The sequence below is a fragment of the Xiphophorus maculatus genome, chromosome 18 (assembly GCF_002775205.1).
Source record: "Xiphophorus maculatus strain JP 163 A chromosome 18, X_maculatus-5.0-male, whole genome shotgun sequence".
Lineage (NCBI taxonomy): Eukaryota > Metazoa > Chordata > Actinopteri > Cyprinodontiformes > Poeciliidae > Xiphophorus > Xiphophorus maculatus.
The window spans coordinates 11,772,242-11,791,014 of NC_036460.1; the positions used below are offsets into that span (position 1 = coordinate 11,772,242).

Genomic DNA, 18,773 nt, shown 5'->3' on the forward strand with positions numbered 1-18,773 from the left:
ATGAATGAAATTGAAATAGCTGCTACATTACATGTACAATACCGGGCTCTGCGGTGTTGCATTCTATCATACTATACCAAAATGGCCACAGCGGTGCAGAACCCCCTCAAATCGTAAGTACTGGGCATATTGTGGGCTTTTGCGCCTTTTTCGTGTGTGTTTGTGCATGCTGTCAGCGCAACCTCGGCGCTTTTGGAAAAAAATAATAAATCACAGATAATTCTCAGCATGATCATCAGCATGTCTACATACATACAATGCACACAGCAGACACTGGGATAATGTCAGGGGATGCGAGTGAGCAGAAAAGTTGCATTTTAAGGATCTCGGTTTGGGGATGGAAGTGTTTTGCATGTGCGCTCCGGTGCAGTTCATAAAATCATTCTCCTGATCCAACAGCAGCGTGTGTGTGCAGGGATATGGAGGAATGCTGGAGGTAGGTTTGGGTGACCCGGCATGTCCCTTGCCAGTGTAACCAGCCAAGATCACGGTCAAAGTCAGGCTGTGGAGGCGATCTGGCCGCAGTTCTGGATGGCTTTAGAGCAGCTTGAACTGAGCACTGTTTCTAGACCAGGAGGAGGTAAACACAGCCGCTGATTTTAGGATGCAGCTTTACCTTCCGGACCCCTCGGAGATGGACAGGCGGGATAAATACGCCGGTCAGAGAGCTGCGCTCATCCTACGCGCGTTTAAGCCGCATTTACACTAACCTTGTATGCATACAGCATCACGTTTGCTTCTATATGGAGATCCGCTTTGCGCATTGGTTTTTAGTGGTTCTACTTCTTCTTTTTTTATTATGATGAGGATGAGGTTTATTTCAGAGCAATGCAGAGGTTGCCCGCCTTATGGGCTCCCGGCCAAAAAGGTTAGCGGATGTGCACCTGTCAGTGGGTGTTTACACTAATCCAGCCAAAATCTTCCACAATGGCTCCGATACGAGCCAACCGTGATGTGCTGGAGCGCTCCAAACCGCTCCGGCTTTAAGCAGTTTGAAACAAAGAAAAGTCTCAGGAAGGAGAGCTGTGTGTGGCAGCAGGGACAGACATCGGATGCATGTTCCGGATCTGTAACTACCTGAGACCAGATTACACATATGGATCGTCGTTGTGCTTTTCACTCTGATGTGCAGACACGAGAAATTTCGTGCGATCCAGCGCGCGGCCAGCCTACATGTGGCTGCTTTGAATATCACTTCACAGGAGGCAGGAAACCGGGGTGCTATGGTGCTGATTGGAGGACTGCTCTGATTGGCTGTCAGGGTATTTTAGTGTTTTTGGTTGATTGCTATTGTAATTAAACACCAGCTAGTCCCCAGAAATAAAAGATTCCCTTTTTAGTAGAATAACTTTAACTCCAGAATCTCTACCCATATAGATCCTGGCAGATTTCGAATTTTCTTTAAAAGCTTTAATATAAGAAGACGAATGTATGAACAGCATTTTAAATATTTTTGTAGCCTTCCTGCCTTGAGCAGTGATAAATTATTCATATCAAGATCAAAGACATCAAACTGGATGTGTAAAATTCACTCTAAAGCAGGGTTTTAGAAATATTTTAAAAAACAAAGACACAATGGTTACACAATTCACATTTTAAAGTTTCCTCTGAATCGTGTGTTAGCAATTAGCTTAGCATTCCCAAAGCTGCAGTCTGTTTGTTTTCAGTGGAGAATGTAGCTCATTATTTATCATTAAAAAAAAATCCACAAAGAGCATTTTAAAATTCAACATACTAGACAATTTTAAAACTCAATGGACTAAAACAGGAACCTTTCCTTCCTCTGTTCTTCCTCCCTGCACAGTGTTGCTCTCTCTTGCTCTTTTGCAGCACGAATGAACTTTGTCTAGACGTGTTTTAAACAAGTAGAGCTTCCTTTCAAAGTGCTTTTGACAGCTGTAGCTTACTTTGAGTGGCAAAATACAACTTAGAGTATTCTTTGAGTATTCTTCGGTCAACAGCCTAAGTATGACATGTTTGGAAAAAAATCATAGTTTAGAGCAGGGGTGCCCAAAGTCGGTCCTCGAGGGTCGGCATCCTGCATGTTTTAGTTCTCTCCCTGGTTTAACGCACCTGGGTCAAATAGAAGGCCTAAGAAGAACACTGACATGGTGAAAAGGTTGTAGGTACTACCAGGGAGAGAACTCAAACGTGCAGGATGCCGGCCCTCGAGGACCGACTTTGGGCACTCCTGGTTTAGAGTTTATGACCAGCTGGTAGTCAAGGCTGATCAAACACAACAATCTCACTGTTCAGAAAACAAGATGGTTTCTTTGGTGAAACACCAAAGAAATGCCTTACAGTAGTTTGTTTTGTAATATTGGCAATATAACTTTATGTTCAGGATGGCACTGGGGGGCACCACGGGGTTAAACAAACAAAAGCTATCCACTGTATTCCCACTGTATTGTCCCTAAAAATGGGGTACAAAAGAGACTAAAGCTGATGCAAAAGTTGGTTTCTGATTCAAGATTGATTTTTAAGATTCCGAACTGCATTTGATCTGCTGCAGAAATTAGTTATTTTACAATGAATGAATGGAATTTTTGAAGCCATTACACATATATATGTTGATTATGCCATCATCATGTATAAGCAAGTGTAAAGAGCACAATATATTGGCTAGTCTGACATGCATTGAATTATTCTACAGTGATTATAGGTGCTCTGATCTACATGTAAAAATTGGATTCGTAGGTTTCTCTTAACATTGTCGAACCTATGACCCAACTTTTGTAGCCCTTTTGTTCAGTGTCTATTTTTTGGGGCATTTGTTTGGTTGTTTGCGGGGTGGCAGAAAAAGGAGCTCACCCTGGGCATTATTTATGCCAGAACTAATGTAAACAGTCATAAATAAAACTGTTTATGATAATCTTTTACCAGGTTTTGGACATAAATGAACACATGAAACATTTCGTCTCCTCCTCTGCCATCCTCCCCTATGTCGTCTTTGGTCCATGGTATGCTCATCCAAGCAAAGCAGAAGTGTGGCCAGATTGCTCCCAGAGGCCCTCGGTGAGACCATGTCAGGGGATTAAATTGACTGATTTGCATGAAGTCAGAGGGGGAGCAGAGGTTGAGCAGAAAAGAAGGAGAATAGGGTTGGTTAAAAAAAAGGTGCACAGGGAATGCAGAGTAAATGCCAGACTGAGGGCCAGTGACTAATGAACAAAAGCGCACTTTCAAATGGTGGTCCTATATTGATTTTTAAGTGCTTTAAGTTAGACAAAGGAGGTAAAAACGAGGCACAAAACAAGGCAGCACAAGCTGTCAGCCAGTATCAGCTCTGCAGAGATGTTAGATCACTGAATCAGTGTGGGCTCTGTGAAACTGCAAAGCTGAATGTATGTAATAGACAACTCAGCCACAGCAATCGAAGCTCCTTTTAACATCTCCTTGGCTATATAAATGCCATCGTTACCCAGTATGGCTTTAAGTACGTTCCAGTTACAACACTGAAATGGGCTTTTAAACAAGCCCTTTTAATTAGCACGTCCTCAAACAAACTTGCTACAAGAGGCTCACAAATTAGAGGCCTATCCTGCTAAAAATGGGCCAAACAACCAGCGAGATTGGGTTCAAAGTCAGCTTTAATAGGGTGGCTGGCTGTGAGCCTGGGGCAAAAACAATGCCTGTTCTGTCCCTAAATTTCTTTAAAGATTGTTCAGGCTCAGGAATAAATTCACTGATAAAATGTCTTATTGATGCCAAATAAACAGATCTTTCAGTGTTCAGAACAACATAGTTTCTAGTCAGAGCCACAGCCTCACCATATCTAAGCTGCTTTAATACATGAGCTACTTAAAGTAGTGCAATTTCACCACAAACAATATTAAAATTGATGTCTTCCCCTTCCAAATAGTGCATGCATATTGGGAATCCACCATATTCTGCTCCATCAAGATGAGCTTTGTTACGTCTGCCATGATGTCAACATCTCATTTAATTTTTTAACTGATTTATTTCACATTCAAGGCTCAACTATAGAGACATTTGAATGAGTGTTCCTTATCGGGTGAGATAAATAAAGTATTAGTCACAGCGTAAGTCCAGCTTTAGTTTCTCTTTCAGTTTCAAGCATCTGACATGCTAAGCTGGGAGCTTCTTCATAAGTGTAGATGCGTTACTGTTGTGTGAGATTGAGCATTGCTTTTATTGTGTCCTTACTGCAACATCCATCCATCCATCCATCCATCCATCCATCCATTCATCCATCCATCCATCCATCCATCCATCCATCCATCCATCCATCCATCCATCCATCCATCCATCCATCTTTTTACATTCTTGTCCCTAGTGGGGTCGGGAGGGGTGCTGGTGCTTTTCTCCAGCGAGACATTTCGGGCGAGAGGCGGGGTACACCCTGGACAGGTCTTACTGCAACATTTGATTTGAAAATACGTCTCTTCTGTAGCAGTGGTAGACATAAACAACGCGTGTGGGAGCTGCAGCTCTCTTGAAATGTTCAACTTGCCAAAACAAATTTATGGCAGCCTGGCTGGCTAGTTTTCAAGCTGTGCATGCCACAGATTCAGTGTGTAGTCAGGCGTTATTTTGCATCATGACTTCCAACACCGCTGAAATGAAAGGCAGATAGATGATAGTCTGACAGGGATGTAAAGTTCCTAAATATCAATTGTAAAGCAATTTAAAATTATTGCCCACTCTATCAAGTCTTTATTGAAAAGCTGCATATTAGACAAGACCGTCAGACCAAATGAGTAAGTCAATAATTGTGTCTCCATAGTTTGTTTAATGGCATATTTCTTTAACAAACCATGTAAAATGATTGATGTAAGGCTCAAACAGAACATAATCTCTTATATGGTCAATATGATTGTACTACTGATCTGTGAAACTGTAGAGAGGGGGAGTGGCTCTTTCTTCCATTCTTTATTTGGACCTTTGCAGTTTTGGTCATGTCGTACAGTACATCCTCAGATACAAAATGGAGCCATCTGGTTCAGAAAGTTTTGTACCTGCTAAAGTTAGCATTGGACAGTTTGTGATTTCTAGTCATTTTCTATGTTTTACTACAATTTATTGTGGTGAAACATGGTTCCGGCACAAATTATTCACTTTTATTTGAGAAGTAATCTGAATCTGTCACAATTCAAAAGAATCACCTTGCCCAAATAAACTAAACCAAACCTTCGGGAAGTTTTAAAAATAAAATAGCACATAGGTGGAAGTAGGTGGAAGTAGGTGGAATAATTGATATCTGATTTTTTACCAACATGTTTCATAAAAATACTGGACTTCAAGAAAAAATCAGCGTATACAGTAGTTTAATTAGATGGGTATTAAATAGTTTATTTACAAGTATAAAATGAAGGGATGACATGGGAACAAAACATTTTATAATCAGTGTGGAAATGCCATGACTCGCTAACCGTTAGCCACTGATGATGCTAAAGTTAGCATCTGTTTTTGAGTGTTTTGTCAGATTAAACAAAAGCTTTAATTGTTACCGCTTGTTCAACAGGTTCTTTCTACACTTCCTTTAAAACACAACTCGAGCTTCATAAAATATATCTACTGTTTACAAAAACTCAACAAGGAGTTATTTTGTTGCTTTTTAGACAAACATGAAAGCATTAAACAGTATGTGGACTAGTATAACCTGGTGATTAATTTACTCTGTTTGCATGATTTCAGTGGCGGTGGAAGATGGGTTTAACTGGAGGAGGGCCTCCCAAATCAATGTCAGCTTAGGGTCCTAAACAATCTTGGGCCGGCTCTGTCAGTGGCTGACGAGTGGATCCACTGTGCATTTCCCTACCAGTCTGTCGCTCTGCTGGATTAGAGAAACGTTTAATCTCTCTTTCTATCTATTTCCCTCTGCTTCTCTCTCCATCCGATTTCCTCTCTTCCTCACATCAATGTCGCTGCCCTATCTGCATCTTTTCCTCCCTTCTTCCTCATCACTTGTTTTCCTTTTGTTCAGCCACTTCCTTTCCATAGTCCCCCCCCTCTTTACCTTCTTCTTTGGCTCAAATCATTAAACCCCCACCACTTCCAAATCACTCCTCCCATTCTGGATTAATGTCTGTGTTGATATTCAGCAGAAACTATAACTGAGGACAGTTTATATCCATTTTTTTTAGATCCCTGTAATTCCTTTTAGATAGCTTATACTTAAGAGCTTTTAAGGGGGATCTAGACACAAATCTATTGACAGGAAAGGTTTATAGTCTACTGTTACCAAATTATGTAATGTTTCACATTCTGAGATGGGATATAAATATCCCGTCTCACTATATTGGGATTAGAAAATGACTAAAATCTTTAAAAATGGAACAAAGCGCAATTAAATTCATTTCTACGGCTTCAGCCAGAACTCAGAATGTGGGGATGTGGTGTCTCTCAGCGATATTACTTCTTTGTGCTGGTTAGAAGGGGCAGATGCAGATAAGCGCATGCTGCTGTATTGGAGGCAGTTGCAGCAGGGCCTATATAATATTACTTGTGCCCTGCCTGACTGAGCCCAGCTAAATGAGTTCCATGTAATAACCGGCTCTGTGTGCAAACAGCCCTGTGTGATGGCTCAGGCCGCAGCCAGCCAGTTCTAGAGCTTTCTTTCCCCTTCCCAGTCTCACCCTCTCATTCCCTCACTCACTCATTTCTACTCTGCCTCCGGTACACACGCATACACACACACTGTTGCACTCATTTCTCCTCTCCGAGTTTTCTTTTTCTGTAATCTTATGGGAGTGAGCCTGAGGTCTGATGTTTTTAAGAGGGTTACTTTTTCCGAGTTTTTTCTTTCATCATCTCCATTACTTAGACTTTCTATATGTTGTAGTTCCCTTTTTATTTTTAGGAAGGTAAGAGCGAAAGAAGCTGAGAGAGGGATAAAGAGCGAAGCATAGATAAGTATTTATAGCGCTATGACCTATTTCTCCAGTGCTACCTAACTGACTGTCAGTCAGCTCCACTGCTTGGGGACCTTGCGTGCTTTCCAGCCAGCAAATTTAGGAAAATTCAGCATGAATGTTAGTGTAAATTTGAAGAGGACTGTGTGGTGGGAAAAGATGGGGATAGCTCAAACCAAATCTATTTTGTTCTCAGTCTGCACCAAACAGTTTCTTGATTCATTCCGAGAGAATTGGGTCCAATCTAGTTAAATGCCATTACCAGACCTGATACTGACGTTATTTCTGGATCACCGTGGCTGTTGCTCCACGGCGCTGTGCTGCTGTAGGTCATATTTTATCTTATTTATTTTGGATTATTATTCCTGTTTAAGCTTATACCAAAAGATGAATTAAAATGAAAGATTTTCCAAGTGAGCATTAGACCCAATTTCAGTATCTAATCTATACATAAGACATGAGTCAATAATAGATTTATTCATAGTCGTAGTTAATTAAAACCTATTAACTTATGCCAGGTTTAGACCAAGCCAAAGCCTCTGGTCTAAAAGTGGTCTAAACTTAGAATTTAAATTAAAAATTCATAAGGTCCTCAAAAAGACAGAGGAAAATGCAAAAATGTCAGAAAGCATAAAACATGCCATTTAGTGAGACAATCCAGCTGCACTATGAAATGCTTCCATAATATCATCATCAGAGTCCATGTTCACATCTGTTGGGGTTGTGTATGAAGAATTGTGATTTCCAAGCAGAATACACCACACACCACCGTGAAAAAGTTGTTTGTAACAGCGAGCATGCAGCTCTGACAGAATGTAGCCACGGCAGGAAAGAGGAACAGAGTTTCAAAAAAATAATTGCTAACAATACACTCATGCCCTGGATTTATATATCATTTGTGCTCGAGTAGCTATCCTGACACATAGCTTTGTTACAAAAACACAGGCAGCTAGTTGAAGGGTCATGAGTTTAAAGCTGGCTACTGTTCCTTCTATTTAATGCTTTTTTGGGCACTAGGCTAAAATCCGTCCACATTTAGACTTCTAATAACTCCACAAAGCAACTTTATTTACTTTTGGTAAACTAAAATATGAGTTATCAACTACTTTGCTCTGTTGTCTTTGTTTCCTCCCCTGGAAATACTCTTCCAAATCTCCAGGATGTTTGATCCAAAGATAGTTGGAGTAATTTAAGAAGCACAGAAATGTGCCTATTCAGAAGTAAAAAGAAACGTTGCTGCAGTGACACAATTTGAATGATTTCTAATTGCTATTAATACTAAAGTTAGCATCTGCTTCTGAGCTTCCCATTGAGTATAAGCTTTTGGGGCAATCTCACAATTTTTAAAAAGTCTGAACTGTATTTGATTGTCTCTACTGACCAAAGCTGACCTGGATGATCCTAAGCATTTTTAAAATCTAAACTGACCTGATCAAATCTTCATTTTGTTTGTTACACCTCAAAAGAGGGAGCACTTTAGAATCACCTGAGACAAGAATAAAAAATATCATTATATGGTTGAGCTAAACCTGTACTGGAATAATCTACCGTAGTCCTAAATTTCTTAAAACAAAGTTTATCATTCTTGAAATCTTTTTACATGAGATTGGTAGCAATACTTTTCCATATTTTTACTTAAGTAAAAGTAGTGATAGAACAGGTTAAAGTACTTGCAGTGACAGAGAATATACTATTTCCTGTACATTTACTTGACCTCCAAATGGTACAACAGAGAGAGAATATCATTAAAAACAACAAAGCTTGGGTACAAGCAATCTTTTTTGGTTAAGACATGTTATTTGACTTAAGTAAAAGTCAAAGTATAGTGAAGTAAAACCAGTCCTAAAAATAAAAATTTTCTAATAAATTACTTGAGTTAATGTAACTGAGTAAATCTAGCTGCTCCCTGCTTTGGTGAAAAACAAAGATACAGATTTTTTTTTAGCAGTCTTGTTTTTGTGAATCCAACATCAAGGATTATCTAATCTGGTCAGTTTGCTGCTCCTTCATGTCGACATGCAGCGACATGGAGGAGCAGCAAGGTGCTTCAGCACAAACAGGAAGGTTAACTGGATTACAGGAGGCTGGTTTGTCTGATCTGTTTGAGGTTTCAGACTCGATCTCACATGGAATAAGTAGAACCTGGAAATGTTGGCGGTCTGCTGTAAGACTGGGCCAAAATGCAGGAAATGTTTAAAATCTTATTTCTGTTAGCATCTCACATGCACACCTGGTGTATCATTAATTAATTTGCTGGATTTAACACCTTTAACAGACTGTAATATCAGCATGTTTCTCCAAAAAGAGTTTACAGTGACATTTTTAAAGAACTACCATAACATTCTGAGGTCCATATTGCTCCTACCTCCATCCCCTTCAGCAGTCTGTAGATCAGGTTGAGCAGCTCCGCAGCTTATAATAATTGAAGTATGGAAAAGGAAGTGTACCTCTGAAGCTTTTTATGCAATCATCACTCTTGTAAATATAAGTGCAACTGAAGTCAAAGGCAAAATTGCAACGATTTAACTGACGGTGCCTGTGAGCTTTATTCATGCTAGCTTAAGGCAGGGGTGAATTACTCATATCAAGATATACCAAAAATTTTAAAAGTTACAGTTTCAAAATTGCCTGAAATGTTTGAAAGCTTAAATACTTTTTAATGAGATGCCAGAGAAAAAGCTGGAGTATGCAGAGGTTTCTCAATCTGTATGGAGCATAGACTAAGCCTCCTCTCCACAAAAGTGTTGCTGTGCACTGCCAATTAGCTGGTTTAAATTAACAGTTTTTAGCAAATAAGAACAGCTAAATTGATAATATCCTTCTCAATAAAACACTTGTCCTTCAAATTTTGGTAGGGTTATATTAAATGTTTTTGCTGGTGTATTTTGGCCTTTTAACACTGAAATGTTTGGAGAATTAAAAATAGATTGAAATGTATTTCTTTGGACAGTTTGCTGTGTTTGGGGGAAATGTGAAAGGTCCTCTGAACTTTGAAGTGGGTCTTGATTTGCTTGCAAGTGAACCCTAGGGCAGTTTGCAAAAACGGGTGGAAATGCGTTCTCGTGCAGAGAAACATCGACATGTACTTACACTTGACTTCAGCGCCTCTGCATAGCAGTCTCTCTGTTGTTTGGTTCACTTTTTAAAAGTTTAGTGTGAAAATGAATCAGATCAAGATGTAAAATGTTTCCACATCCATCCATTTTCTTACACCCTTGTCCCTAGTGGGGTCGGGAGGTGCTGGTGCCTATCTCCAGCGAACGTTCCGGGTGAGAGGCAGGGTACACCCTGGACAGGTCACCAGTCTGTCGCAGGGCAACACAGAGACAGACAGGACACACACTCACAGCTAGGGAGAACATGCAAACTCCATGCAGAAAGACCCCGGCCCAGGAATCTAACCCAGGACCTTCTTGCTGCAAGGCAACAGTGCAACCAACTGCGCCACTGTGCAGCCCCTTATGTTTCCACATATTATTTCATATTATTTCATTAGTAACTAAAATGTATCGGTTCTAAATTAAAGCAATTACCTTGTTGCTAGTTTTAAACGTGTAAATGCTGAAAATCTGTAATATTTTTATACTCAGTACTTATACCAACTGGCGTACTGGCATACTAAAAACTATGCTGAATGAGAAAAAGTGTTTAGATTTAGAAATTCTATATTTAATTGTAAATATGTGAGTCTAGTCGCTCTATAAAACTGGATCAGAGCATCTCTATTTCCTCTGTGCTTCTTTTGGGTCCATATGAGAAGTTTATGAGGGTGGAATAAAAAAAAAGGCTGATTTTCTCTGCAGCGCTTTAATAAGGATGCAGACTCAGGTGAAGAGGTGGGGGTGGATTTTGGTAGGGTACCCCGCGCACGCCCGCACGCACACACATTGCCAGCACAGAGAAGTGCACGCACAGAATCAGAGGTTGGGAATCCATCGCTATAATAAGAGGCCAAGTGCAGTGGTGATAAATCTCACCTGAAGGAGCTGTTCAGAGGCAGATTGCCTTACCCTGATGTACTACCCTCGGTACACTCTGCAGCCAGCCATGGGCTACAGCAAACACACCCACATGCTCAGACCAGGGGAGCATTGCACACAGGACGCATAAAGAGGTGCGCACTAACAGTAGCCTGCATGTGGATTTATGCACAAACAGACCCTGTGATTTAGGGACTCCCAGAGAAACCACACCCAGTGGACAAAGAAGGAGGTCCATGTAGGAAACCCTACACCTCTCATTAAAATCCTATTCTGTAGGTAACACAAAGCCCTGACAGAAATGACATGATCTGTGGCACAACTCTGCACATATGTCTGGCCTGCTACTCTCTGTCAGTGCTCTTGAGTTTAAATATGCACACACACATTTACACATGCAAACAGGCCGACCCGGTGCCGTGACAGCGATTCGAGGAAACTGACGTTTTCCAGCTGGTATTGTGGCAGACGTTTCGTTCCTGCACAGACACCCGCTCCTGTCCGTCCATCTGTCTGTCTGTCACTGTCAAACTGAGTGTGTGGCCTCTTTGTCTCCTTCTGACAGACACACGCTCACACAGGAGCTTTATTAGTGCACGTTTGAACATTTTAAGCCACCGTTTCCCTCCGTGTGCCAGTTTGAGCCCAACATCAGAGGAGCAGGAGGATGTGTTTGCATGCACACACACACACGCACGCGCACACACCCACGCGCACACACACACTCTTTCTGAAAGTGGACGAGAAGAGAGAAAGAGAGAGGGGAAAAAAGAGAAATCATTTGACTGAGAGGAGGAGAGTGGAGAAGAAATTGAATTGGGGTGGGGTAGGGGGTGACTTGGTATGGGTGATATTGCATAGTTTAATCTGTTAAGTTCAGCCGTGGAAAGGCCGGGGATGGGGGAGGGGAGCACCAGAGCGGTGGTGGGATGCCTGATATCAACCCTCCTCTGTGCATGCTCACATAAAGCTCTGCAGGGGCCGAAATGCATGTGTCTGTGTGTGTGTCTGCATGAATGGCTGCACAGATGGACAATAGCGGACGAAACAGGTGTGTGGGCCAGGTGTAGAGACTTAAGTGTTTTTACTGGTCTGACTGCAACAAAACCCAAACACACACATTTTTGAGAAAAAGAACAGTCGGAGCAACAAATCAGTATAAAACGCAATCTGCCCTCAGCTCTCATAAAGCCTATTTTACATGTGCAGCACTTCATTCACTTCCAGTTTAATCACCTTATTTCCCACCACTAAAGTGAAATCCTTTGTTGGCTCTGACGTTTCTCGTAATTGGGCACTAATTTTCCCAATTCCCTCATATTTCTCTTTTGGCTCTTCCAATGATGCGGTTTTACCTCTAGGGGGAGCCCTTTGTATCCCTATTGGTCAAAGAGGCAGCTAATTGGTATAGTTAATTTCAGCACAGTGCAGTGAGAAACTGTTGCTCCTTGAGTGAGTGTGTGTGTGTGCGCGTGGGTGTGTGTGTGTGTGGATGTAACTTAGTGTGAGCTGAAGTGGGCTGCTTCTCCTGGATGGGACTTGAGGGATCACCTAGAGATTCAGACAATGGCTTACGCTCGGTGGGCCTGGTGGGTTGGCTGTGCTTTCTAGGATGGCTCTGTGTCTGCTGGTGACTGTCAGCTGCACGAGGCACGTTTATTTATGTGTGAGTGTGTGTTCCCAGTCATACCAGTTTCCTCAGTGCTGTAGCGTAGGCCTCTCCCTCCCCGCTGTTTGCTCTGTGGAGGCTGAGGCAGACAGCTCAGTGTGGGCTCAGGATTCATCCTCACACACACACGCAGTCTGCATGCTCCAGGCTCTCATTCCTTTTCCACATCTAATCTTGAGTTGGCATGTGTGGATGTGCTCAGAGGTTCATATCTGTACTGTATCTGCATGCCTCCTGCAAGTATTTGGTGGCATGCTTTACTTTTTGGACGTCACTCTGCGCAATCATGCATGCATGTGCAGGTGTCCTTCGTGTTTTTGTGTCCTTGTAAAGTACAGAGCCACATAATTGTCATGTATGTCATGTCTGCCTGGACATTTTTGGTAGTCAGCTCCAGTTTGTTGGAAATTTGGCTCTTTGCCACTTCATTACTAAAGCCGCTGCACCTAAACCTCTCTCTGTCTGAGAGTAGTTAAGTTGTATCTGTTATTGTTAATCCAAGCTTCCACCATCAGGGGAAAAACTAACAATATGTTCTTTTAAGATTACTTTTTAGTTTTCTCGTTAACCGTCTTAGTGATTTGGTGTTGTAAAGAAGGAGTTTTCATGCAGATGGAGGGATCAGCTAGCCGTTTCTGTGTGTGCCTGGGTCTAAAATCCGGTCTTGGCTTTCCTCCATCAGCTGTGTGGTTTGATGATAGGCAGTTTGGGTTCTCAGTGGCGCTCTCTGTGGTCTGTGTTTTCAGCAAGTGCTCTGCATGTAGGACCACAGTGGCCACAAGCCAGCAGGCTGCAGCTGTGGGAGTTTCTATGTTCACTTCCCCAGTTGCCTTCTCATTTTAATCAACTGGCATTTTCTGGCTTGGTTAATGTCAAATAAATGTTTCCATACTTTGGGAATGTATTTCTTACTCTTTATGCAGTGCTGGGCAAAATATATATCTACTGCTAAATGTTTTGTCAAATTCCATTGGAGACCTCTACATATTTTATGGAAATAAAATAACAAGAGAAATCTGAAAAGTGTGGCATGCTTTTGTTTTTAGCCCCCCCCTCCAAGTTTTGCTTTCAAAATAACCCAAACTCAGTAACATTTGATGGAGAACGTCTATCAGTGTTTTTTATCTTGCCATAGATTTTTTTTTTGTCTTGTCATAAATTTCCAACTAGATTTAGGTCTTGACTTTGATTGAGCCATTCTAACACAGATATGCTTTCATCTAGACCTCAAGTCTACCATTCCCTATCATTCACTTGCTGCCATTCACTACGTTGCTGCCACTGGGCCTTGTGTTGTAGTGGATTCAGTACTGAACTGAACTGACAAGTGGCAAGTTCACAGTGGCAAGTTCACAAGGAACCCAGAGTTTCTCAGAATTTTGTGGAGTTGTGTTGGTTGACACGATTGCAATATTATGTTGACATCAGGGACAGTTCCCCTATATTGGGAGACTGGGTTGGTGGTTCCCATATTCAAAAAGGGGGTCTGGAGAATGTTTTCCAACTAATGGGGGATCACATTCTTAAGCTTCCCTGGTAAGGTCTATTCAGGGTTCTAGAGAGGAGGACCTATTGGATAGTCAAACCTCAGATTCAGGAAGAACAATGTGGTTTTCGTCCTGGTCATGGAACACTGGACCAGCTCAGCAGGGTCCTGCAGGATGCATGGGAAGGTGTTTGACCGCATCTCTCTGGGCCCTGGATGACTGTGTCAGAGCTTGGTCTGCATTGCCAGTAGTAAGTCAGGCTCTTTTTTGATGAGAGTTGGACAATTTTACCCTTTGTCACTGATTCTGTTCATAACTTTTATGGGTTGAGGATTGCATCTCTGCTTTTTGCAGATAATGTGATCGTTTTGGCTTCATCAGATCGTGATCGCCAGATTTTGCTGGGAAAGTTTGCATCTGAGTGCGAAGTAACCAGGATGAGGAATAGTGATTAGTACTTTTCTACTCATCTATAGTCACAAACTTTAGGTAGAGACCAAAAGAACAAGATCACAGATAAAGCAATGACTTTCTTCTTGCTACTCTTCCATAAAAGTCAGATTTGTGAAGTGCATGACCAAATCTTGTCTTGTAAACAGATTCTGACACCTAATCTTTGCATCACCCCAACATGGGTCTGTTGACTGTTTTCTAATTAACTCTTTCTCCATATTTATGTTACCTTATGGTGGCAAAAAGCATTAAGTTCCCAAAATAGATTTGAGTTTAGGGGTAAGAAAAAATGTAAGGGGTATGAGTACATTTTCAGGGAACTTTGCAGAGTATTTGTGGGTGGAACACAGCTCTTATATTTTCCCACATTTGAGCAAAACAGACTTTTTCAATTCACCTTGTTTTCAGACAGTAGTATCCTAAGCCGAAAATCTTCTGGCTGCAAATTCATATAACAAACAACCCCTTCTGCCATGAGCATTTTTTAAAGCATTATTTGTGTTGCACCTGCAGCCCCTTTAGGGATCAGGCTGCCCCCTTGTTGCTCTAAGAATAGCTTTATGCCTCTGCAACTCAGGTTAAAGCTATTTAGCAAGCCGGCCAGCACGACGAGGGACTGCATTCGAGGGAATGTTTGCTGATCTTGCTCTTTCAGCTGTTCGGACACAGACCCGGCTGAAGCTTGAGATGATTATTTTTTTAACCGGTATTCAAACTCTGATGAACTCTTCCTGCTATTTGCTCAATAGTCAGGTTAGATTAGATTAGATTCCCTCCTCTGCCTTGTCTCCTAACTTTTTCTGCCCTCTTTGCACGTCTGCCTCGCCAGCTCCTATTGAAGCCTCCTCACAGGCAGTCATGCAACTTACCTATCTCAATATAATGAGATTGGAGGGACTCAAATTGAAAGACGCCATTTTCTTCAGCTGTCACCTTATTATTGAGTTGGGCTTGGGTGGGTGTGGGGTGGTTGAGTTATGCCAGTTTCTCTGAAGGCAGTAGGGGGGGGAGATGGAGGTGAAGGAAGACTGGAAGAAGGATGCAGAGGGAGGAGGGAGGAGGGAAGCATCAGGAGCTTAGGGGTGAGCGGTTTTGCATTTAGAATATTTCTCCTTTTCTCCCTCCCTTTTAACTCTGCCTGGTATTTCCATTTGGTCACTAGAGCAACCTTGAAGTCCATGTCTCTCATTCATGAGGGCTCTCTTTGTACTTCCAAATTTTTGGGCTCATGCTTATGGGACTTTTTGAGCACATCTGCATGTTTGTTAAATTTCTCTTTTCCAACTTATTGTTATTTACATGCAAACAGCAGGCGGACTATATTTGCACTCTATAAATTTAATTTGAATGATCCTTTCATCCCTATTATACATTCAGGCATCTGAAAGGTGCTGGTTATCCATAAGTTTTAATAATAATTATGGAAAATAATGTCTTATTGGCTGGGAAAAAGCAATCCTGGTGCCTCACTGGAGTGAGTTAGAAAAACAGAAACATTTCTGTTATGGGCCACAAAAAAATGTGATGTTTGAAGTTCATTTTTGAGAGCTGAGAGGTAACATTTTTGTAAAAAGAACATTCACTTCAGAAAAAGGTGTTGTGGCCCCTAAGTGGACCTCAGCTCAGCATATTGAGATCCAGTTACATCCTTTAATGCGTGTGGTCAGTGATGACCCGCGAGGTTGCAGATCGGGTTCGTGAGATTTTGATGTTGCCACGCTCAGCCTGTCAGGCCACTCCAACATCTGTTCGGTTCGACGCCTCAGCTGTACTTACACCCAGGACTGCTGATTTTATTCAGCAGTGTCACAAGCTTTCTTAATGATTTTTTAAAAATGTTTTTGTTTGTCAATTTAGTATTTATTCCTTACTGGTTATAATTATATGCTCTGGTTTGCAGCGTGGCACTAAACTGAATCAGACTGAAATAATTATCTGTGCCAGTGAGACTTTGTAAGTCTCTGAGTTGGTTTTGAGTTGCTTTTTATCTGTTAATTAGGGTGGATCTAAAAAATATTTAATGTGTTTCTGTGTAATTTTGCAGAAATTTGGGGCTTTGTGCTAGAAGGGAGAATATTAGATTTTAGTCAATAAATAAATTAATTAACAATATTATATAATACATTAGTATAGTTTCTAGTTGCTTCAGGGCAAAAAATGTTTTTGTTATTAAGACAAGTACAAGCCTAGATATTTTATAATCTCTGTGTAATAATAATAATAATAATAATAATAATAATAATAATAATAATAATAATAATAATAATAATAATAATAATAATAATAATAATAATAATAATAATAATTTTCAGCCTAAGATTTAACTATAATGTAGATATTTTTCAGGACCAGAGTCATAGACCATGTACATTATTTTACTATCCTTTGGGAAATGTTTCATTTGTTTGCAGAAATAAACTTCTTTGTTTAATAAAAATAACTTTAAATTCATATTTGTCAGGTCAGGGGTGTGAATTTTTGCAGCTTCTGTGGTGCAGCTGATGTAAAACCAGAGTAGGTCGATGACATGTATCAGGAATGAAGTGCAGACAGTTACTCTGATAAGGTTCATCTAACAATACTGAAACTGAGACTTCATTTGTTACTACATTGAAATATTTCTTAGATTCCTTTAACACTGATTTGGTTTATATATCACTGTTAACCAGAGCCAGCCTAAGACACAAAGGAACTATGCAGTGGGTTAGCCTCCCACCCCACAAATTCTTGGCTTTTAACGTTTGTTTTTTGAGAATGATTTTAAGTCTAAATTAACAGTTTCAACATAGATAAATATATATATATTTTTAATTGTTTAACATTTAAGTTTAAGGACTTGTAGAACTGGCACAGAAAACCAGAGGAAATACAAAATGTAGTTTTGAAATAATGTTTTAACTTAGTAAGAGGACAAAGCTTTCAAACCGAACCTGGCTTAGCAACAGTGATGCAAAATATAGCCCATTATTGCTTACACTTGATGTCAGTTGTTGTTGCTAAGGGTACAACAACCAGTTATTAGATTAAGGGGGCAATTACTTTTTCACATGGGGCCAGCCAGCATGGTTTGGATAGCTTCTCTCTTCGTAATAAATTAAATCATCATTTGGAAACGGCTCTTTGTATTTACTCAGGTTATCTTTGTTAGATAAAAATGTATTTGAGGAACAGCGTGTACTGTAGCGTTGAAGCAGGGACTCCATAAATAGAGTCTGTTAGACATAAACTCAGGTCTGGGGTCTGATTCCCAACATGTGTTCCCCCTTTTCTCTTCTCATTTCTTCTCTATGAAGGCCGATACTGCCACAAAAACCTTTATGTTTAACATGTTTGAGGATTTTAAACGTTTAAGCTTCAACACATCTGAACACAAAAGATGCCTCATCCTTGTTCCTTTCAGGTCCCCGTTACTTTTATGACTTTTACCACACCCTGTACAGCCAAACACCAGATTTTTCACACATCCACATCTGCAGCAAGCTCTCTTTGTGTAGAAATCAGTCAGTCTTGTTCTTTGGCGATGGCACATAGAAAAAAAAAACAACAAAAAAATCGAACAAATCACTACCAGCAGCTACTCTGCACTATTTTTGTGAAGCCGCTGTTGGCTCTGCCCCGTAACTCAGTGTGTGTGTGGTTTTGTGTGTCCTGTATCTACAGTCTGTGTAGCTGAGTGACCTTGATGTCTGCACTCAGCAGGAAGACACTGGAGAGGAGTGATTAACAGGAGAGAGAAAACGAGAGAGAGAAGTGCAAAGAATAATGAAATAAATTTTTTTTAAAAAAGGAAAGACGTACAGAGAGAGGGAGAGTGTGAAAGTTAAACATGGAAAGAGACATTTCAATGAGTGAAAAAAAAAGTGAAAGTGAAGTGTTGGAAAGCTAAACAAAATGTGGAGAAAATTGGGGTGGGGTGAACGAGTGACTCACCACACATCTGTTGTTTTTTTTTTTCTTCTTCTTTCTCTTCTTCTGCTTCCCCCTGCAGGCAATCTGGAGGTGCAGTCATCAAAAACAGGTAGGTGGCTGGGAGAGGAGGTTGGGAGTGAATATTACACTGAATGTTAATCAAACTCTCACTTCTGCGGGTGAGGAAAATACAGTGCAGACAGCACTCTAGCAAGGAAGTATTGTTTTACTGTACAGCTTGAGCATGTGAGTGCAGATGCCTGCTTATCTGCTGATAGGACTGGGCATCTCCATGGCAACACGTATACACACACATATATACTGTGTGTGTATCCACTGCCCCTTTTGACTTACACACGTGTCCCCTGTAAGTGCAACATGAAGCCTGAACACACACACA

The 18,773-nt window shown here is 40.9% G+C and overlaps 1 protein-coding gene across 3 annotated transcripts in view; it reads left to right on the forward strand.

Moving 5' to 3' along the window:
* The window catches only part of dpf1 (double PHD fingers 1), a 63,882-nt gene continuing 45,109 nt past the window's right edge, over positions 1–18,773 (forward strand). Inside the window, exons 1-2 of one of the 3 annotated variants that reach the window (XM_005804567.3) lie at positions 1–113; positions 18,453–18,482. In XM_005804567.3, the coding sequence (XP_005804624.2) occupies positions 1–113; positions 18,453–18,482 (143 nt within the window). Of the gene's footprint in view, positions 114–381; positions 437–12,406; positions 12,445–18,452; positions 18,483–18,773 lie in introns of those variants that run through there. The other 2 variants (XM_023351645.1, XM_023351644.1) reach the window with 2 other exon arrangements.